Source organism: Centruroides vittatus, unplaced genomic scaffold (assembly GCF_030686945.1).
Source record: "Centruroides vittatus isolate TY-2023 unplaced genomic scaffold, ASM3068694v2 scaffold_1431, whole genome shotgun sequence".
NCBI lineage: Eukaryota > Metazoa > Arthropoda > Arachnida > Scorpiones > Buthidae > Centruroides > Centruroides vittatus.
Window position 1 is genome coordinate 372,706 of NW_027122678.1, and position 23,724 is coordinate 396,429.

The 23,724-nt window shown below is 32.3% G+C and overlaps 1 protein-coding gene across 1 annotated transcript in view; it reads left to right on the plus strand.

Moving 5' to 3' along the window:
* Window positions 1-533: 533 nt before the first annotated feature.
* Trap1 (TNF receptor associated protein 1) overlaps window positions 534-23,724 on the plus strand; it is a 93,156-nt gene continuing 69,965 nt past the window's right edge. The window contains exons 1-2 of the mRNA XM_067284615.1: window positions 534-640; window positions 20,918-21,049. Coding sequence (XP_067140716.1) covers window positions 547-640; window positions 20,918-21,049 — 226 coding nt within the window. The 5' untranslated portion in view covers window positions 534-546. The remainder of the gene's footprint in view (window positions 641-20,917; window positions 21,050-23,724) is intronic.

Sequence of the window (23,724 nt, forward strand, 5' to 3'; positions counted from 1 at the left end):
TCCTAAAGCCGGGTTCTATTGATTAAAACCCCGCTTTTGCGGACGTATTGATTGTTGGAAACAGTCGTTAATTAAGAGAATTATTTAAAATCTGAGTCTAATATGTTTAGAAATGATTTTAATACAAAAAAATCATATTTTAATGAATAATTTATGACTTTTACAGCGCTTGAATAGCGAAACGAGTTGTTATGAAGAGGAACAGCGGAGAAAATAGCGTAGAAGCTAAACTACATTTTGCTCAAATTTAAATCGTTTATTAGGTTAAAAATATTGAGAAAGATAATCTAGTAATAAATTTATTTGAAAATACATTTAGCATTTAATAGTAACAACAATAACAACATTATTATTATTAACAAAAATATAAAAAATATTTAAAATTTTGATAAGAAAATCACTAATTAATAATAAAAATATAAAGAAAACACTTAAAAAATTACAATTAATTAGTAATAAATCGAGTTTATACAATAAACTGAGTTTTAAAAATGACTTTTAAATGTTAATCGCTCAAAGTCATTGGTGTCGAGAGTAGTTTTCAAGATGGCGGTGTCCATGTGTAGAAATGTGTTCGGTCCAAAACTGAAAAACTTCATTAAAATTTATAGCTTAAACAGTTACGTTAATGTTAAATATGGTAAGTAATTGAAATAAAGTAGCTTCCTTATACTTTTGCATGTAATTTTAAGTATATTTGTCGATGAAGTAGTGTTTAGACAGAATAAGTATGCGGCTGTTTACCACAATAACAAATACATACTAATTGTTAATTTACTGCAGTTTTTTAATAAGCGATGCTTCTGTTAAGCCATCCGAAGTATGAAATAATTAATAAGGCGTTTCATAATTTTTTAGTAAAGTGAGTTTAATCTGTCTTAAGCTTTCTTTGGTACAATTCAAGCTCTGTCTCACATGTTAATGTGGTTAATGTTAAAATGCCAACTTTGACCCTTAATATCTCCACGACCAATTAACTGATTTATATGAGATTTAAAATAGTTAGTGTTCACGATGAGTACTATTGACTTGTTAAATTTTGAATAAATTCGTTGGATCGTTTTGGACTTAAGTAATCAGCATTTTGTCGCCTAGATTTACAAGAGAAAATAATGACCCCAAACTACCGAACAATCTAAGAGGAGTTTGCCTATATTTAATAGCTTTTTCGTGAGGTGACGCCTCTTATTTGCCCATTTGACGATTTTGTTATAAAATATCATGTGTTTATAAAATAATAGCCTATTTTTTAAATCTAAATATATTGGTCAATCAACTAATTTCTTTATTTTTAAATATAAGGAAAATATACATGATGATAGAGTATTCTGGATCATGAAATAGTGATGATTTGAAAATATTTTCGCATTTGTTTATATTTATATTTATATTGCACGTGCATATAAATTAATAAAATAAGTGTCTGATATTTTGAAAAATATCTGTTTTACAATATTTAATCCTTAATATAATCAAAGATTTTAAATAAAAACATTGTTCTAGTCAAATAATTATCTTACAATAAAATAGTTTTAAAAAACAAAGAGTGTAATTGTGAATGAAAATACAGTATGAAATTAAAAGATATCTTTATCTTTACTTTTGCTATTTTAATGCATTATGTAAAACAATACATCATTATTTTAATATTAATAAAAATTAACAAATTTAAAATTTAAATTTTAAATTTGTTTTGTGAAACAATATATTTTTTTTCCCCCTTGTAATCTACTGTTTGTAATTTGAAAATGAAAGTTATAAATGCATGAAAACTGATGATTTGTTCACAAATACAAAATTCTCATTTAAAATATGAGAAATATATTTACATTAGAATACTACAGTTGTTGTAAGAAAATGTGATATGGCCTCAGAGTTTTAAAATTAGTTATTTAACAACAATTAAATATTATTATATGGAGCCGGATTGACTATACAGTATATCAGACTGATACGTAGAATGACAAGTTTTATACTTTAGTCATTACTGGATTTTTTTAATGCCTGCCTTCTACTTTGGGACCCACGTAATTTATTTTTCAGTTAATAAGAGTTAGATCCAAAGATAAAGACAGCAGGAGATAGCTTCAACAATACTATTTTTTTTTCATATGTTGAGATCTGAGACTCAATCACCAACATAAAGTTATGGCTCTGAAGATTTGTGTAGCCTGAATAGGGTTTATTATTATTATATTTTATCTTTTATGATTTTATATATGATAATTATTGATATTTCTGTGTGTTAATATATTTAATTAAATTTTTATATTTTATTTATTCTTTAATTTTTACATCTGGTAGTGCTGTAATGAACAAGAAATTACCCTCCAAATGATATTTCTGATTAAAAATAAATAATAAAACTGACAGATGCTAAAAAAGTAAATCCATGTTGTAATAAAATAATTATTTTTGTAATATATTATTTTTACAATATGAAAATGGAATGCTAGTTTTGTAGATATACATTCATGCAATTTAAATAAATTTTACATTTAAATGATGTATGTAAACAAGAAAACTAAACCAAACTAAAACTAAAATGATAAATGACTAGCTATAGCTTTATACTTAATCATAAACAGAGTTGTAATCAACAATATATAGCAGTACTTCTCAAATTGTGATCCACAAACAGTTTATTATGGGGCTGTATGAAGATTTTATGTAAAATTTTATAATTTTTTTATGTATATGCCAAATAACTACCTGATTAATGATTTTACTGCTATTATTTTAAATTAAATTATATTGGCGTGTTACTAAAATTATCAGGCTTCAGGATGTTTATATATGTATAATTTTATGTATTATGTTAATAAAACAGCTTACAAAGTCTTTAAAACTCTTATTTTGTTACTTTCATTTTTCTTTATTATTCAAATACTCAGGGCCAGGGATAGACTGGCTAGCAAAATCAGCCTAGGAAATTACTTGAAAATGGCCTGAAAACATATTTTTTCAAAATTATTAGAACTAAATTCCATTCTCTCTTATAATTTTTATTTAATTTCACAAAAATACTGGTCTGCAAGGGATTGGAATGAAAGAAAACTGGTCTGTGAATACAGTTTGAGAAGCACTGATATATATCATATACTCTTGACTTGTTTTGAGTTATTAATATAGCATATACATCTTGTACTTTCTACAAGATTTGAAATTTTGAAAATTTAATAGCATATACAATGAAGAAAAGTTGTTCTTAATATATTTTTCTATACAATAACTTATATACCATAAAATAAAATCATATAATTTTTAATAGTTTCATAAATAATTTGAAATTTAAAAGTGCTGTCTTGTACTGACACTAGGTCAAAGGTTTATTTTGTAGCAGAATAAAATGTATCTTCCCAGTACCTTCATTTTCATTTTATTTTGTATATAATAGATCCTCTGCTTTTTGCAACCTGTTCACTGTATATCTTGTACTGATTTTATGATTAAGCCTTATCATAAATCATTATAAGAAGAACAGTACTTTGCTTTTCAAATTATCCTAATATTTTTTAATCATATAGGATTAGGTATAAAATATACAGAGATTTTTTAATATTACATTATATTATGCTTATGGCACCAAAATATCATTAACTTTGGAACAAATAAATTTACAGATTCAAAAATTTTGCTTGAAGAAATGAAAACATAAATAAATTATGTTTATATTGGTTAGAATAAATAAATAAAAGGATAAGAAGATATAAAATTGAACTGAATATAACTTAAAACAATGTAATTGAGATTAAACAAAATAAAAATTGTATTTATTAAAATTGAACTCAAATTACATAATTTTTTTTGCCATTTAGCTTTTTCGGATGTCTTCTTCTATGCTATTTTTAGAATGTCTCGTTATAGAAAATTTATTATAATGAATACCTTAACTAGGCCTATTATTTATTATTATGAATATGATAAAAATAGGTAAATACTCAATTTAAAGTGTGCCATATGATTTTATCTTGCATTATTATTATTAAGTCTATATACCACTGTGATGTATATATACTTTCATGAATTTTTTTGTAGGATAACTACTACTTTGATTATATTATAAGGAAAAAAAATGTAAGAGAAAGCAAATGTTGTTTCATTTGTTTTAAATTAATACAGATAAAAGAAGCACATCTTATATAACTTATTTGATCAAAAGCATTTTCAGTCTATTAGTACAGGTCTTCTTCAATTGAAACATCAAACTTAAATGAAAAAAGAGCACAAAGAACATTTTAAATACATTTCAATGCATGTTTTTTGTGTTCTTTTTGAGATTGAAAATGTTTTTGATCAAATAAATATTTTTCTGGAGTTATACAATATGCTTCTTTCATTTCCTTACTTCGTTAATTTTGTCATGATTATTTTAAATTAATAATATTATTATTGTCTTATATGATGATGCACAAACATTACTATTATATGATTTAGATAAGAATACTTGCAAGCTGAGTTTCCAATAGATAGTTGAGATTTGTTTCATACCAATCAAAAGAACATTTGATGATTAATTAGAATCAACAAAAAATAAAACATTGATTTTCTGTAAAGTTATTGATTTGATCCATATTTTACCTGAAGTTGAATTGAGTAGTGTTAATTGTATTAAGGTTAGAAAATTTATTGGAAATACCTGAAATCTGTGACAAGTTTGCCAATGACGCTAAGTGTTGATGACACAATCAAATTCTCGTCTGATTCTAATCTGGGAGATGGTCAGAATTGCATAATTGGCAAGTTTTTGCTCTTCAAATGTAAAATTTTTGTTTGCTGTTATGTTACAATTCTTACAGAAAATCAACACTTTCATTACTGAATCTGATTTAGGAATAAATGAATAAATGTTCTATCGAGTGGTGCAAAAAAATCCCGAGTTTTCACTTTGTTACTTCGAAACTCAGCTTGTTATTTCAATCTTCTGCTTTTGATTAAAAGTAATTTATTTAAAAAAATTTTCTATTTGTAATCATTTTTAAAGTTAACCTGTTTTGAGTAGGAGTGAACAACCTAATTACTCGTTGAATATACCGTATTTTACGGACTATAAGACGCACTTTTTTCTTTGAAAAATTGCCTCCAAAATTCAGGTGCATCTTATAGTCCGTAGCGTCTTATAGGTATTTTTTTAAAAAATTGTTTAAAAATTAAGGTGCATCTTATAGTCCGTAAAATATGGTAAATGATAAAATGTGCTATACATGAAACATTTGTTTATGTAAAATAAGTGATTTATTGTTCAAATATGTTTAAAATAATTGTATTTTGATGTAATTATTATTATTTAAATGTGTGTGTGATCTGTAATGTAGAGAAAATATTCTCCAAAAGTATTATAAAACGATAATATGGAGTATTAACTTTAGTTTTCTATATTGTTTTTATTTGAATTTAATGTAAAATCTTTAAAGTTAGTCAAATTCTTTTTGTTTGAATATTTTTCTTGCTTAAAAAAAAAAATACAAAAATTACCTTACATAGTTTGAACTGTATAGCTGTCATATTTATCTTAAATCATATATAAATTGAAGAATTACCTCAAATGTCTTATCAGCCAAAGGTGTTTGGTGATGATTTTAGTAATTATATATTGAAGAATTAATGAATGCAATTTTTCATAATTTAAAGCAAAATCTTTCAGGGAAAGAACAATTACAAATGATAATTTAAGATTTGTTTTAATCACAATTAAATAAATACTATTGGGACCCATAAAATATGGAAATAAAATATTTCATAGTCCTAGATAATATTTGTTGTGTTGTTTTAAGATGCTGAAATATATCAATGTTAAAGTATTAACATAATACTTTTAAATTAATAAAATTTTTATATAAAAACAAGTATTATTATTATTATTATTATTCTGAATCATCAATTAATTAAAATGTAAGAACATATGGAGAGGAAGAAAAGACTGTCAGTATTTAATTTTACAAAAACAAATGTTAAATGAAATTAAGTTTCACAAAATTTCTCAGACTTTTATTGGGAGATTTTATATTAATGTTTATCCATCATCAAATTAATTTTATTGGATTAAATAACTTAAATTTGTAATTCGAGTACTTTGGTGTTCTAATTCTGATATTCAAACGGGTGAAGACGTAAGACTGCAATTTATTTAATATTAAAGTATCATCTTGAGTACTACTGTACATTCTGTACAGTACAGTATTTAAGCATTTTGGTACTCACTAACTCAATACCAAAGTCCTTGGATTACAAATTTAAGTTATGTATGTTACTTTTGATCCAGATTTTATTGGAGTTTAATAGAACACGTAGTAAATTGTGCATTATTTTAACAAGTTTAAGTAAATTAGAGAAAATAAAAAAGTACATTTTAGTTTAATTAATGTTAGAAATAATTATTTACTATAGTTATTATAATATATTATATATAAAACTTTAATGGATTTTAAAAAAATTGCATGATCAAACAAGAAATTTCTAATTTCAAGGGCGTTAAAGGGCTTTAATAATTCATTTAACAATGAAATTTGATTCTTATTATCTTGTAATCTATAATAGATGGGCAACGAAAGAAATAATGGCTATATAATAATGAAAAATAAGCAATTTTAAGTCAACTCAACTCTGAAATAATCCTTGTTTCTATTGTATAGTTGAAATTATATAAGCTAGTTATGTTTTGTTTTAGAATCTTCCATTGCAAATTTTATCACAATGAAATTAGCTTAAAAGAAAAATTCTGTTCATACATGAAATAAAATTTATCAAAATACTGAATTTATGTTTTATTATTTATTTTAATAATAAAATTATAAAATAACTCATTTTGTAATTAAAATTTTCTGTGTAAACATCGTTTGTATGCAGCAGTGTGACGTGGGTGATCTGCCAAGGGAGACACCTTCTCGAGGACTTTCTACGGGAAGTTGGCTCCTATTTAGGTGTTAGAAAATGTGAAGAAAACCCAAAAAAATTCCATGTAGCTGGCCTTTGGCAAGGCACAAACCCAAGACCAACTATCAGTGTTTAGTGGTATTATCCACTCATCCATTGGTGTGCATATAAATATTGTTAATGTTAATGGTAAACACACAGGGAGATATTTACACATACTTAACACATATTTAATTCAACATAAACTAAACAGAATACAAAAGTTTGATGTAGTTGTTAATAAACATTTTTGAAGCTGCTTTGATTTAAAAATATTTATCAACAACAGTCATAACAAACAGTTCTGAAAAGAGAAACAGCTATAAAAAATTTGAAGCTGTGTTCTAGTTGAAAAGGAACAAACTAAATGATCTGAAGAAACAAAAGTTTTGAAAATATTTAAGTTGTTGACAATTTTATACTTGATTTCTATAAGTTTGTGGATTTTGTAAATTGTAAAAGTTTGTGTAAATTCAAGTTATAAAATCATTCCAGGATGCAGTCAATACTCTATAAACTCTGTCTTTAGCCTTTTGGTGCTGTAGATGGAAGAGAATTGTCTACTTTATTAAAAAAAAAAAAACATTAAATATTGCTGTATTTCCGTAAAATCAAACTTATTCTATAAATTGCTTGTCATAATTTCATTTATATACTATATCAGTTAATTACCATTTATAATTAAAAGTTCTATTTTTCTTCTACTTTTTTCATATATATATATTTTATATTGAATTTTGATTAAAAAATTTAAAATTCTAACTACTCTCAGTAAAATTCTGTTATTCACACAGTCTTTATAAGTAAAGTTGTGATGGTATGCTTTGATATTCCTATATTAAACTCTAGCATCAATGCATCTATTGAATTCTGGTGTATTGTATATTTTATGAGTTCAATATTCGCTGGCATTTATGAGTGATGACTTGTCAAGATTTTTTTTTTTCATCATTTTCATAGAAGTGGTTAATTTAATGAAAATTCAATGAATGAAAATTGCTATGAATTTATTAATTACACTCCTTTTACAGTAACTGCACTAAATTAAAATATTTAAGTATGTTGGCTTTAGAAAGACTTTGCTATAAAGTTGATCTAGCATTTTCATAGACTACAAGGTGCTGAACCAATCTTATAACAAAGTCTACAAGCTGCCAGATCAACTTTATATCAAAGGCTAACATATGCTGGATCAACCTTGTATCAGATGCTGGATCAACCTTTGTATCAAAGGCTACAAGATGCTGAATCAAGTTTACATCAAATACTACAATAAACAATCACTAGAAAGGTTGAGAAAATTAAAATTCTCTGGATCTCGCCAGCATCTGTTTATTGATGCAATGAGCTTTTTAATATGAAATTCTTTTAATTAGTTCAACAGTCACGGAAAGTTTTCAGAATTTCAAGACAATTTCCCATTGTGGTCGTATAATATCTTGGCAAAGATGTTAGCATATACGAACAGAATATTATTATATTTATTGCTTCATAATTGGCCCAGTTTGAAGTTATTTTTCTAAGAAATTTCATCCGGTTGGACAGAATGAGATAACGACTTTAGGTATGCATATATTTTATTTTGAGGTCTAAGCGTACCGGAATTGTTTGCTCGTTACGTCAAATATTCAATATTCTGTATAATGGAATGACTAAAAGGTTATATTTATGTATCTGTACACGTTTCTGTAACTATTTCCATATAAGAAAACGTGCACCAAACCGGATGCAGCTTATACATTTCTATGAAAAGCACTCTAGATGCTTAGTAAATGTATGTTAAAGCTTAGTAAAAATTGATTTTAAGGATTTACAAAGGATATTTTTGATTGAATTTAAATTTTGTTTAATTAACTAAGCTATAAAGGATATATTGTTACTGTGCAAACCACTAGCTTACGAATTTTCGGATGCCATAAACTCCCTATAATAATGTGGATTTATCAAAAATCGGTTGCAAATTATGCAACTATTATTAAAATATATACAGTACGATGAATTTATAACGGTGTAAGAGTAAAATTATACAATAAATTCTCCGGTTAACCGGGAGTGAGAGGTGAGATGGGTTTTGGGCGTCGCAAATGCCCTTCCGTATGCCATTAAAACGTATGAATAAATCAATAAAACTAATTAAAATAAATTTCTTTCACTACTCATCGTAAGAAACTTTATATCACTTCCACATCATGCATTTTTTACACAAATTTTAAATTTTGGGGCCTCACGTACAGCTAAAATGACCTTGCTGGCTCCTTCCCTCCTAAACGGATCTGTCCGTTTATATAATTAAATTGTGTTATTTTTTTTTCTTTTTAAAGAACCACTTGAATCGTGATTTTTATTTATTATTCTACTACTATTTATCAATTTAAGCAGAAGAATCATAGAAAATAATTGATCCAAGTGTAATAATTGAGTTTTACATTCGACGTGATGATGAAAAAAGTCGAAAAATCCAAAATTCATAATATATTGCTAAAATATCTTGGAAATTGAATAAAAACAGATTAATGTGGGTAGGATTTTAAGATTTTTTTTTGTACAGTTTTATCCGAAATAATAAAGTTGCCGGCTTATAAGCCGCACCCCAGTTTTACACAGTATTTTGCGGGAAAAAGGTGCGCATTATACGCCGGAAAATACGATAATTGTAAAGAAGTTAGCACTCTGTTAGTCAATAAATAAATGTATCGAATGAATGGAAAAATATTGACGTAAAACGGAAATAAATTCGGAGTTTTGTGCTTAAATTGTTGCATTTTAAATTATAAAATTCGCATTTTTATTGTATATAAATTATTATTATTATTTAGGATATAGATGACGATGATAAGCGTATAACATATATATATTTTTTTTATATAAGTATATATATATAATGTTATAACATGATGATTATCATTTTTTAAGATAAAAATCGCAATTTAGTTCTACTACTAAGCGTAAGGGAGACTTCAAAACACATTTTAAATTGCACACATTTTTAATTGCATTCTAAGTGATGAATTTTCTCAAGAAGCCATGATTTAAAGTCATAATTCTAAACACCACAACAATACTTTAAACCATGGAAGAATCTTTAAAACTTCGAATGCCAATTTATTCGTGCGATATGGAAAAAAGGATGTAAAAATTCCAAATGTTTCTAATTGAAGGCATTCAAAACCACTTAGTGAATTTGTTGAGAAGTTTACACATTTCATCATTTGTCTAGCATCAACTAGAGATTACGTTGGAAGAGTTTCAGATAAGAAAAACCCCATGTAAAAATCTGTGGCTGGATACAGGTGTCTAGCCAACATCCATCTCCTCCAGCAAACTCGGTTAAATTACAATGGCCATGTCACAATGTCTCAGGTTAATTTGTTTGGTATGTATCAGATGTTATCAGTTTAGTATCCACATTGTGCATTACACCATCCGTGCTAACTTATACATCATCATCCATCATCATTTCATTTTCCACTTGTACCCACAAACAAGTACCTGTGGGACAATAGAAATTGTTGGTGAGATATTCATAGTTTTTGTCTATCTGGCCGTTTTATTTCATCACGTATTCCATCTGTTAGCTTCTTGCTTTCCCTTCGCCCGGACCTTTAAACATAATTTTTGGAAATTGGTTCTAGAACTAGAGATGATTTTCTTGTGTCGTCATACAGGCTTGCTGATTTTCCTCTTGTTCTGAAAATCCACTACACAAGTCAATTATTTTGAGTGTAGTTTCATGTGAGTGATGATCAAAAATATCTGTCAAAACACTTAAGATTTTCATAATTTACAATTTAAGAACTTGCCTTTAATTTATATTTATATTAGACAAGTTTAAAGTGTGATTTCAAGTTTTATCTTCGTCTCTATATAGAAGTTTGATATGAATTTATTTGTTTGTTAATTAGACATGAAATTGACTTAGAAGCAAAGGGTTTAGAGGGGTGAGATGGTGTTTGAGCCACTCACAAATGTGGGCTTCACCTTTCTCCATAACCATAAAAATATATGAATAAAACTATTAAAGACACTTTATATCACTTCCACAGATGAATTCTAGAATTGTCTTTTCTGTTTGAGGCCAGGACCAAAGGCCTGTTGTTACCCTCCTTATCTGGACTTGCTTGGAAGATAATCTTACAAGAATACTACTGTAATACACCAAGAAAAAGCTCTATACGTGAATGTAATGTTTTAGTTTCGATAGAAATGGAAGCTAAGCTCAGAGTGGTTTCCATTAAAGAAGTGCTTTAAATCCATTATAAATACCCCAATGACATTTCATACGCTCTTGAGAGGTGAGAGATTTTACTTTATACATATCAATACACGAATAATCAAATCATTAAACGAATCAGACGTTTTCCAATTTCCTTATTTTTAACGAGGTATGCAATTATAAAAAAAATCAAGAATCGCGTGTTAAATCTCTTAGAAACTCTCACAACTGCACGAACACACTAATTAGTGTACGCTGCTACAAAACCGTCGTTAATACTGTACTTTTCAACTGTAAATTGTCTCGTTTTATTAATAATTGCCCGACTTCTCGTGGATCCACTTGGAAAATTCTACACATTCTTTGGCGTTTGATAGCATTTGTTTTGAATTAAAACACTTTTTTTCCCCTTTATCTTCCTGCCAAGTGTCGCCGTCGTAACACGAAACATAAAAGTGTAGATAAGCAGTGTATGCGTTGAGATCCTCCCGGCATGGCGAAGTCGCGTGGCCAAGTCGTGCAGTGCCACTCGGACGACGCACGTTACATCCGACCTCCTGCCGAGATGCGATCATTCTCCTCCCTTTTCGTCGCGCACGTGCTGGCTATCGGCGCTCGAGACTATTCCCCCCATCGATCGGTTACTGTTATGCTTATTAAAGAAATTATACTCAGTAGTATTAAATACGACAGAAGTACGTATGATAGACAGTGGCCGATGGCTGTTTACTAGGAACCAGCGTTCGTCTTCTGGTGGAGAAATTGATTTTGAATGGCTGTTCGAGGATTCAGGATATAATTTACTTCCGAAAAGATATCCTGTAATCGCAATTAATGCTTTCTGATAATTCCTTAGCGCAGGTATTCCCAACGGGGTCGATGGAGTTTTGAAAGGAAGAATTAGTATAAGATGCAAAATATTGGGAAATAACATGAAAATTTTAAGGGGATCGATTGAAAAGAATGTTTTTTTTTTTTTACACTGGGTCATTGCAAGAAACAGGTTGAGAACCCCTGTATTAGTGTGGATTGTTTATAACTGGATACTTCTGTAAAGAAATGCAACTTACACACCAGAAAAGTAAGCGTAAGATCGTTAAATTCGTAGAAAAATCTTTGCAGGATCCCAACGGGGTCGATATAGGACCCCTGGTTTACTGGAATTTTGAGAGGGAACGACGGAATTCAAGGGTTCAATCGGGGGTCGGTCAATGGAAGAATCAGTATAATACGTAAAATGTTGGGACATAATACGAAAACGTTAAGGGGATCAATTGAAAACTTAATTTTCTACATGGGGTCAGTGAAAGAATCCCCGCTTCATAGTATTGGATTGTTTATAACTGGATACTTCTGTAGAGAAATGCAACTTACACGCTAGAGAAAACGTTAAATTCGTTGAAAAATCTTTGACTTTTGCCATATTAAATCGAATATTTTCTCAAATTTCGAATCCTTACGGTTTTTTAAAAAACATGAATTGCGTATCTAATTATTGATTAATAATAAACGAATTAAAAGAATTTGACTAGAGAATTCTACTGTTATCGATCCGCCATCTCACCTTCAAAAGTCATCTTTCACAACTTTTATCGCTCGACGATGCGAATCTTACATTTCCATATCTTCGAAACAATTTAATTATCGTACGAATTCTCTTCGAGTCGCACTTTCAGTAATTACTTTGGGTGCCAACATTAACATTCCATTGTAACTGACAAGGCACGCCGATCACGTGCTTTGCCTGGCCACCGACCTTTCCGGGACATCAACTTATGCATTGGCTGGGCTCGATGGCTACTGCTGATCCTTTTGCTTTCCTTATCGTCCATCTAAACTACGCCCCTACACCCATTTAAACGGTTTGTGTTCTTCCTTCACAAAACGAACCGAATGCTCGGTGAGTACCCGAAGTTCGTATGGCGCGTGGAGCACCATTACCAAAAATTTCTTCCTGGCTCCTACAGATCGTATCGTTTAACACTTAAACTCCCCCCGATTCAAAGAGTTGGAGGCATGAATTATAATTGCCAAGTTTATTAAAATCGTAACCCGTTAAAACGAATTCTTCGAATTATACAGATGATTATTGCAAATAGTTAAATTATCCATTTGTATTTCTTAAAAATGACGAATGCTTCGAATATTTTAAGAGCATTCGATAATTCACGATGGTGTCTGAGTGGGGTTCTGTCAAGTTTCCGGCGGCCAATACCCGTAGAAAGTATCTGGGAAGGAGTCAGACACGCCGACGTACGACGGATCCGCCGCATCCGGGATTCAGTCATTCGCCAACGTGCCGCGGTATGAAAACCATAACTTTTATTTTTCGACTGAGCTCTTTTTTGAATGTCTACCGAGCACGACTTGGTGACGTCACATCCCGTGCCTCCCACGTGAGGCTCGAGCACGAGGTCAGACCCCCGAGGGGGTGACCGTTTTTCCCAATATCGTCTCCCTGCACATACTGCTGTGGGCGGGGCACCGCCAAGTCACGATTTCTAGGAACGGGACTGTGAGAAAACTTCTGCCCGGACACCGGATCTTGGTCTTAACGAACATCGTTTTGAGTTTAGTTGTGTTCGTTTGGAGCACAACTCGGGGAAAAGGCTAGTTTGGAGCACGTGGAGGCGCGTAAACACCAGAAACGTCACACGAAATTAGTTTAATTAACGGAATAAATCATTGAAACGTTGAGGCACGAGGACTTAAACTTACAAGACGTCACCCCAGATAAAAGTGCGCGCATCGATTACCATAGATTCCTGACTACACTACGACCACCCCCGCCTACTCTCGACAACAAATTAAAATGCCGGACAACGCTATTGCGTGCAGGCATGCCTGCCAGGTTTGCCAGGTGGGAACCTGTCGGTTGGCTTTCCTCTCCTCCCCCATCAAAAATACTGGAGGCTGTGAGGGACCTCAAGGGATACCAAGTACCAGCGATCAGAAAAAGAGAAAGAGAGAAGAAGAAGGAGAAGAAAAAAAATATACGCTTAAGTTCGTAGAGGACATGTTGTAGGCGTTGCTAGACGTGAGTTTTAATTAGCCATGCTCACGTGATTGGCTGTCTTGGTGTTTAAAGATACGACTTGTGTCCTGCAATACAAGTAGAAAAGAGGTTGCTAATGATCGGTTCGGTTCCACCTACTAAATTCTTCGTACTGTCGTCATTACATGGTTCATTACTTGCCGAAATTTCACTCTCTTTTTTTGTATAATGACTGATTCAATGATCATTCACAAATGACACAGCCATGGGGGAGGAGCCGAAATGCTGACCGATGCACTGACCACTCGGCTGATAGCCTCCATACACATCCTGTTGGCTTCGTCTGTGATGAATTAACTGAATTTTAATCGAATTTTCTGCAAAACATTTTTAAAATCGTCTTTTCTTCGTTATTTTCAAGTTTATAACTCAACTCTGTTATGCATTAATGACGTGTGAATTTTTAATCGAAGTAATTAGGAATATCAAAACTATTTTTAATAATCATATTTAATAATAAATATAATCATCATCATCATCATTCTGTTCAAGACTCGCCATTTTGACGTCCTCCTCTAAGATAATCATTGGACTTGGACTTGTGGCCCTAAGCCGCAACATATAACAGGCCCTCCACTAATTAATAATACTTGTAAAAGTGTGAGGCCTTAAGCTATAGACTCAACGCGAGGCCCTAACTGCGGTTTGCTTGCAGATCCAGTCCTGATGACGTGTTTGAAGAAGCATCGATTTAAATTAGTCTCTGTTGTAAACAACTTTATTGCTCTTGTAACATTTTCTAATTTTTCTGAACTGAGGACTCTTATTCTAATTAATTTTTCAGAAGTTTTAAATTATAAATTAATTTTTTCACTTCATTTAGCTCGCTTGCCCTGTTTAAACTATTTGATTTGTTCTAAAGTTGTTTGCGAAGCATCACTTAAGCAAGAAAATTGAAAAGTATACCCCAAGAGAAAAGGATTCGCTTCAGTAAACAGTAGAGAAACATGTAAACAATGGAAGGGACAGACTTCTAGACTTAATTCAAGAATGTCTACGTTTATCGGTAGATTCGCAGTGATACACCGTCTCTGCATGTAACTACTGTACTAGGCAGGTAACTCACTCGTTTCTGCCCTCATTTCGCAGGTGGCAGGTGGAAAAACACTTTAAATCTTCTTTAAAATATTGCTTTGTTTCCTCTACAAAATCCGAAATTAGTAGATTTTCAGCATTTATCCTTCCTAGAAAGTTTACTATTAAATGGATTTCGTAAAGAAGCAATGGGACGAGGCCCCACTGAAAGTCTTAGATTTTTAATAGGGCCTCACTCCTTCAAAAGCCATAAAAATATACAAATAAAATCATCTTTTCTTCCTTCTACTTACCACTTTCAAACTGTTTCTTATTTTTATTTTTGCATAAACTAAAGTTTGGGAGTTTCTCTAACAGGTGCCAAATGGTTCCTTCCTCACCACTCTACACCCGGACTTGGATAAAATATTGAAAATTACAAAAAATTACTGAAACTTTATTGATGGAAAGTTAAATAATCTACGTGCCATGGCATTAAATCATTCGATTTTCTATGGGCATTATTCTTTCAAGAGGAAGGATTAAAAAACATCGATTCACTCCCTTGAACAGAGTTACACAGGGAATCGAAAAGTTTCAATCTGACGATCGTATTTAGAGGGTTTTTTTTTCGTTCACAGGAAACACGCTCGGTTATTTTGTCCTTCGGTCACAGTTACTGGGGGGTGTCGTGAGTCGGGTGACAAAGATGGAAGAGCCACTGTTACTAATCCGACGTCCACACACCGACCTCCTCGGAATGTGTTGTAGGTGGGGCCACTTATTGAAACGCTAGATTTATGGATTGAACGTGAACGGTAAAGTAGGTTTTCTGACACTTTAATCTTGCCGGATTTTGATAAACTGTTTGATAATTTTATATCGAAGTTGTGGTTTTATAATTTGATTTTCCTTCCTCCCTTTTTTTTAACGGTTCTTGCGCTAGTTTCCCTAACGGTTTTTAAAAAAATAATTGTGAAAATATGGAATTTGCTGCTTGAATTTATCCTTTCTTGGAAGGTTGCCGGTTTATTTACTGAGAAAAATGAATTTGCACGTCCCTTTTCGTGTATTTGCTCCTATCGAGCTGTTCAAGATTTTTGAAGAGGGTTGGTTAGTACGTTTTAGTAGTATTGGAGAGAATTATTGCACGTGTATTGTTTAAAAATTCTCTATTTGAAAGCCAAGTCTGATTTCCACTAAAACTAAATTTGGGCACCTCATCGTGACGTGCCCAAAGTTTTCCAATTATCATAGTCTTCTATGGGCATTATTCTTTGAAGGAGAAGGGTTAAAAGGCATTGATTTACCCTCCGGATAGAATTACACAGAGATAAGATGATTGGAAACGTTGAAGGTAAAAATGAGAAGAGGAAGACAAAGAACAAGGTGGTTGGATACTCAATCATGCTGTTCAAAAACTGAGTTGTCGTATATAGAAAGAAAAAAAAAATTAGAATTATTGTTTAAAGGGTCAGAAACGAATTAATTGGGTTACAATAACAATACCAGGTTTATCTTAGAGCCATTTTTAATGTCTAAATTAAAAAAATCTATCAAACGTACTACATGAAAAGTCTCAATATCCATTAAGAAATCTCGAATTTGATTGAATGATACCGATATTTATCTAAGATTTTAATGGGTGTACAGTGGTCTTCGGTGTCCAGATAAGTATCCTTGAAGATTTAGATACACTAAAGATACGTTTAAACGGATTTATATACTTAAATCTAATTTAGTTCTTTATAAATATACTTTCAAAAGACGAGTTAAGATGTCTGCTTACAGCCTACATAGAAGTCTGGATATACAAGTACTGTAGATATATATGAATGTAAATATGTTAGAGTGAAATTCATACATGACATAACTGTATTGACTATAGTAAGGAAAATTGTAGATTATTTTAATTAAATTTCAGCAGAGATATTCGGGTGTCGACCGTATTTGGTCATGATAAACGTACACGTTACCATATCTTGTTACGCGTGTTTTGTTATGCCCATTGAACGAAATGGTCTCAGTTACCGTTACATTTCTCCCTCCGTTTAAGAAGATCGAGATTGAAAAAAGTCCTCACGACTTTCCTGCTGTTTCGACGAACACTTCTTTGCGTCGAATTCGACCTTTAACCCCACTCCATCAGCTGAGTGACGTGTCTTTCGGGTGTCGGGTGTAGCTATTTAACATGATTCCGTCCGAATGAGTAACCCAATATCCGACAACCCAGCTTTATAGTGTATCGACCGCGACCCCCTTTTACCCTCCTCTAGCAACAGGTACGCAGCATTTTTTAGTGTGTTTGGGGGGTGGTTTTTTTTAATTTAAAGCGATCAAAGTTGAACCTATTTGTTTCAATTGTGCAGACGTAAAAATTGTAATAAGTAAGCATTAAAATATTTTCGATCAGTTTTCCCCCGCTTCCCCTGCTCTGTCCGGTTTTAGAGGTTCGACTGCCAGAAGGCAGAGTGGTTGGCAGATGGAGCCAGCCAGGCAATCACGGTATATAGGTCCGGGAGGAGGAGAGAATTGTCGGCTTTGTACCTCAACAAAGAACAGTTTAATTAAACGAATTGGCTGCGCGATCTTTACCGTCTGACCGATGTTTTCATTCACCTCTCCCACCCTCTCGACTGTTTCTATTCTGTTCACTTCTCACCGCCCATTTACATCTGTTTCTAAATGAATTATTCGATTCTTCTGTTTCGTTTTCAATTTCTCTTAAGCCCCATAAAGGTATTGTTACAATAACCCCCTTCGAATATTTTGATTTAATTCTTGCCAGTGTTTATGTGGTTTGCAATTAGTAGAAGTGATTGAGAAGTTTAAATTGGAATTTTTAAAATGTAAATGTAACTGCTAACAGGTAACCAGAACAAAATATAAGCGCGGTAGAAGCTAAGAGTGAGTTGAGTGTGGTAGAAACTAGTAAAAAGTATGAGTGTTCTACAGAAGAAACGAAGCATCAAATGGGTTTGGCTAAGTGTCTTTCACTAATAATTGTTTGTTCTTCAGTTTAGAACTATATTGTCCTTCATACTTTGTATTATTTTTGCGAGGAAACTAAATACTGTCCATACTCCAATGATCAACTTTCAAAACTGTTTATTTAATTAATGACGAGCATGGTATGCCACGAACCTTGCACAGATGTACTACAAAATATTAAAAAAATCGTTTAAAAATGGTGTTTTTTGTGAGTTTTTTTAATAAAAAGATTTGTGTACTTTTTATATGAAAAAGCTGCAGAATTTCGCGCTTTCTTTATGCATATAAGGGCATTGATGTTGCTCGTTGGTGTGCCACCAAAAACTGGGTGTATGCCACGTGAGAACCACTACTCTGTTCGTGTTTTTGGCATGTTTTTTCCGCAATTCAATTGGCTTCTTTTACAAATTTACATAAGTAATTTATAACAGAGATAACTGTAAAGAGCAATAACGTGTGCTGCAAATTGTACCATATTTAACTAAATAAATAGGTTTTGAAAGTCTTTCAAGGATTAAAATAGGGCCGTTTTTTATCGTCAGATGCTGCACAGTATTCGAGGATTATTCATGCTAGTTCCTTAATAGGGTAAGAGAGAGCATCATCACTTTTTTCCTATGTTGTTGAGGTGTTTACTGTCGTCTTGTACGAGATGTTACGGAATATTTTATTTTCTTAACTGAATTGCACGGTTTACTAACATACATACAAAGTGAGTTGCGCCATTACGCATTCGAATTACATTATACAAACGCACCATTTTATAAAAGTTGCCTAAATTCAAAGCCTGTTTACATTTTAGGCTCCTAAACAAGCTTTAATAAACACTGGTCGCCGTGGAAATTCACAAAAGTGACGTTAAAATTGCGTCATCGACGACGTAACATCGGGTGTCTCGTCGATCCTCTTCAATCACTATCGACTTCGACGTCATCGCTGACGCGATATCGATATGACTTTTCTCATTCGTTAAACGTTCGTCGAGTTAATCGCTAACGAGAAAAGTGATCACAAGTTACGTCAGCAATGTGTATTTGCTCGCGCTTGTATACTTGTTTGTGTGTTCGTTTCCATTGTATACGTGTGTATTTGAGGTGTTTTTTGTGTTGTCCATTTCTCTGATCTGCCTGAACACAGTAACTTGTCTACACTACGTAATTTGCCTATAAAACGACTTAACACGAGACCATACATTACATGAAAAACTCCTAATTTGCATACAGTGACGTGGAAAACTAGAAAGTCACCAAGATTTCCTCCAATTTTACGTCACACGCGCTTGGTTTCTACGACAAAAATTCGGAAAACAAGTTGATTGACGGATTCTGAAAAGCGTAAACGTCCCCATAATTAAATTTCCATAATAATAAACTTGTTCCCAAAGAAATTTTTTGACCAGACGCATTAACAAAATTATATTTAAACACTATAAATTAACGATGATTTCTACAATAGATTTGATGAATTCGGACGAAACTGCGATAAGTAAATATTAAAAAAAAACCCGAAAAAAAAAGCGGAAGAAGGGGGGAGAGCAATCGATATTCATGCTTGTCGAGTGATGTTTAATCGCGTATGTCAAGGGATGACGCACTCTTCTCCCTGCTCCTGGTTGCCATTGATACGTAGGCCCTTGATTGTATTGTTGGACGGTTCGTAATTTCGTCTTCGCTAGACACCATCTGTGCAATTTCTTTTGTGACGTTCACACGATACAAATTAGTACAAATTACGTCACATTAAAAATTTCATCCTGCTTGTCTTCTCATCCTTCGGTTCCGAATTGCGATTTTTCTACTCTCCCCTCCTCTTCCTAAGTGACGTATTAATGACGTTAAAGAGCCAAATCGTTTAGTCATAATTAGGAATTTCGTCATCAGCAATTCATAACAATACATAGGGGGGGGGAGACTCGGAAACAATCGATATCTTTTAATCAGCTTCGTTAGTCTCGTACTAATTGGATAATAGGTAAAGCGATATTCAAGTTTTTAGGTGTCATAAACCTGTTTGATGCCTGCTTGTTTACCTTAAGTTGATCATTCTGAGCGATTAAACTTGATTGACACGCGTTGGATGTAATGAAAATCGCCATTTATTTGATTAGCCGTGCCTTATATTAACGGTGTATCCCGATATTTGCGCTCCAGAATGACCAAAAAAAGTCATTTTATCAAAGTTCTGTCGGTTGAAGCGTTAAGATAAACAGTGTCAAACATTAACGAAAGATGGAAGAATGTAAAATATACGCGATTTAATGTGCTGAAATGTTTGTTTTCTTCTGGAAAATTGTAGAGTAGAAGTGTATAAAGTAGGCTTTCAAATGGTTAAAGATGATAACGTTCATTTTGACAATCAGCGAATGGAAGAAGCTAGCAAAATTCGACGTTTTAACTGTGATTTTTAAATGTATTTTGGGTTTAATAACGTTTAATTAACTTCTAAACACCTATAGATAGAACTCAAACTTTTAGAACTAGCTTCCTAGTTCCTGTAGTTATTGAATGGAAACTGAAGCTGTAATGGCTCAGTTTCCATTCAATAAATACAAGAAAATGGCAAAAATTACGAAGAAATTGTAGAAGAATAAAATAATTTCGGTTTAATTAATTTTTTTATAAGATTTTATAGCGGCGAGCTTTCAGAGGCAACTCACAATTCCCTCTGCAGAATCACAAAGCACTCGTTAATCCGAATTTAATTCCTGTTTTTTTTTTTTCTTTCTTTTCTAGCGAGGTACCTCCAGAGGCAAAGGTATCTTACTGCCAGGCATTTTACCACCTACAAATCGTGTCGGAGCCAACAAGAACCAGCGACATCCACCGATTACCATTCCATAATTAAAGATACAGAAAAGGCTCAAGGTAAGAAAAGATATATTTTTAGTAAAAAAAACCCCTCTCCTGGAAGGGGGGAGAGATTAAGCTTTGCATCTGTTGTGGTGGGACAGGACGAAAGGGTTAAGTTAATTTTCAAACAGCAAAGGGAAGAAGGGGATCCGGGATGTAGGAACAGGTTTTGGAACTGCGGTCAATTGTCCATTACACGCACATGATGACCGGTTGGGAGAGGGTTTATAGTCCTTAATGGGTGAGAAGCTTGCAGCGGCGAGGAAGATTATGAATAGGTCAGCCATTCAATAGGCCTAATTTGTAAGTTCGGAGTCCCCTGGATTATGTTGTTTTTCTGGCAGGTACGTGAGGTAGAGATACCAGGTTAGCGTTGAATGTTGTCGCCTCCCATGACACACCATAGCTTCCGGGTATATCGAAAATCCGATACAGGTGGATGGAGTAAAGTTGCTTGTCCTACTCTTACGGAAACATCCCAAAATTACAATATTCCAGTGCAATTTTTTCCGCAAGAAGAGGCGCATTTATCAATCTCCACACGCTAATACCCGTTTTTAAATGCTTATAAATCTATCAAGGATAAAGTTAATGGTGAGGATTTGACCACGTGATCAGAGTATCCTTCACAGATTTCCAATTTATAAAGAATTTAGTCACCTCCCTTCGTCGGGACGATGATTGATTGATAAGATTTTCGTAAGGGCAAGTGCCCAACCGTGCGTTAAATCATCAATTTATAGCCTAACGAGCTAAAAATAAATAAAGATTTTTATTAAAAAAAGAAAAATCAGAAATGGGAAATCGTAAGCCACAACTAAACAAATCAATTATATAATAATAATAATAATGCATTTTGCCTGTAGGTTGTGTAGTTTGACCTCCTTCCCCAATGCAATTACATACGAGTTTAAAAAAGAAAAACTATATAAAATTAAACTGAAATTATTATAAGTGCAATGGGAAATTCTTCTGTAGATTGTCTCGTTGAACGTGTATTAACCCAAATACCCATTAAGAAGAAGCACAAGAAGAAGAAGAAGAAAAAAAAAAAGGGATAGAAGAAGACACGGTTCACTACACTCCCTCCGCCATATTGAAAAATTAAATCGATGTAACGGGTATTAAAAAATTGGAGACGTAACAAGCGGAAGGACAGTTATATAAAAATATGACCCCGGTGTTGCCGAACTGATTGCCGTTAGTTTATTAGTTAACATCTGACCGCGGGAACTTGGCCCCTGAGGGAGACAGAACGAGAGGAAAAAACGTATCTCCTATTAAGTAGCGGGCCTGTGATGTGGGGTGTGTGAGAGACTGCCTCGCAGAAGTTCTCACACACGACAACAACCGGTGTTTGTTGTTGTTGTGTCACCTACAGGCTTGACCTGGTCCTGCCCGCCACAGAACTCATCCTTCTCTCTTTCGACCTGAAGATTCTCACACGCATTCTTCCCCTACATCCTGGTATTTGGTTTGTAAATTGTACCTTGAAAATGGTTCTTGTTTTAAGCAGCTTCTTGTTTGTTTTATTTTTTTCTTTTATATTATTCTTCTGTGAAAGGAAATTGTTTGATATTATCAAGTTACGGTGCTTATAAATTTTAACGTCGTTTGTTTTACCTTTTTTTCTGTATTTTATGCTAATGTACTACGCAAACTCCTCTGATTCTGATGGGAAAAATATTAAACGTACCACTTCCTGGTGTTTCTAGAGTTTAATTTTCGCATTTATAATCAATTATCTCGTGTGCAATCCCTCAAAATTTGCTATTTTTCTTCTCTGTAATGGCGTTTAACTGAGCAAATTTCATTTTTCTGTTGATAATCGCCTCTTAATTGCTGCGTAATTGAAAAATTCTCTAAAATATTTAAATATATATATTTTTTTTCCAAGATTTTTATCTAAGACGAGACGATTGGAAGAAATTTCGCCATTATCTCGATAAATTAAATGCAATTATGCAGTTAAATTTCCCCATCCTATTGCAGGATGATAGAGCAATGGTTAATAATGATCTTTTTCATCATTTTACATGAATTTATTAATTATTATTTTTTTAAATTTGTGAAACTTTAAACAGAACTTTAGTTAGGATATTTGTAATTATATTAATTACAATTATTCTATTGAAGGGAGGATGATTTTTGCATTTGTTTCCATTAAACTCATGCCTTTGAAGGTTGATGAAATCTCATTTTTAACTCGCTGTAACAGTATAATAGAGAAATTAATGATAATTAGAAACAAAAGGAAGTATTCTGGTAAGGAAAATATATAAATTGATATTATTTGCGTTATTTTTCTTAGAGAAAACACCTAAAATCTGTTTATTATATTTGTTTTAATACTAAATATTACATGTTTTTAATAGGCTGTTTGCTGTTTTACATATAGCATAAAGGCTAAGTTGTGTGAAGTTTCCTACTTAAGAAAGACAATAAATGCATTCGTTGACAGACAACTGCTTTGTTTACTTAAGCATCTATCAATGATTTATTCTAATTGAAGCACTTATTGCCTTCTCGCCTTCCTTTCTTAATTAGAATACTTCAGCACAAAATTTAGCCTTTATGATGCACGTAAAACACAGTAAAGATGCTTATCCTGTATAGAAAAACTGTACATTTATATGTATTTTTAATTAAGTTCGTGCATGATTTTACATGATGGTAGGATCTTTTTTTTC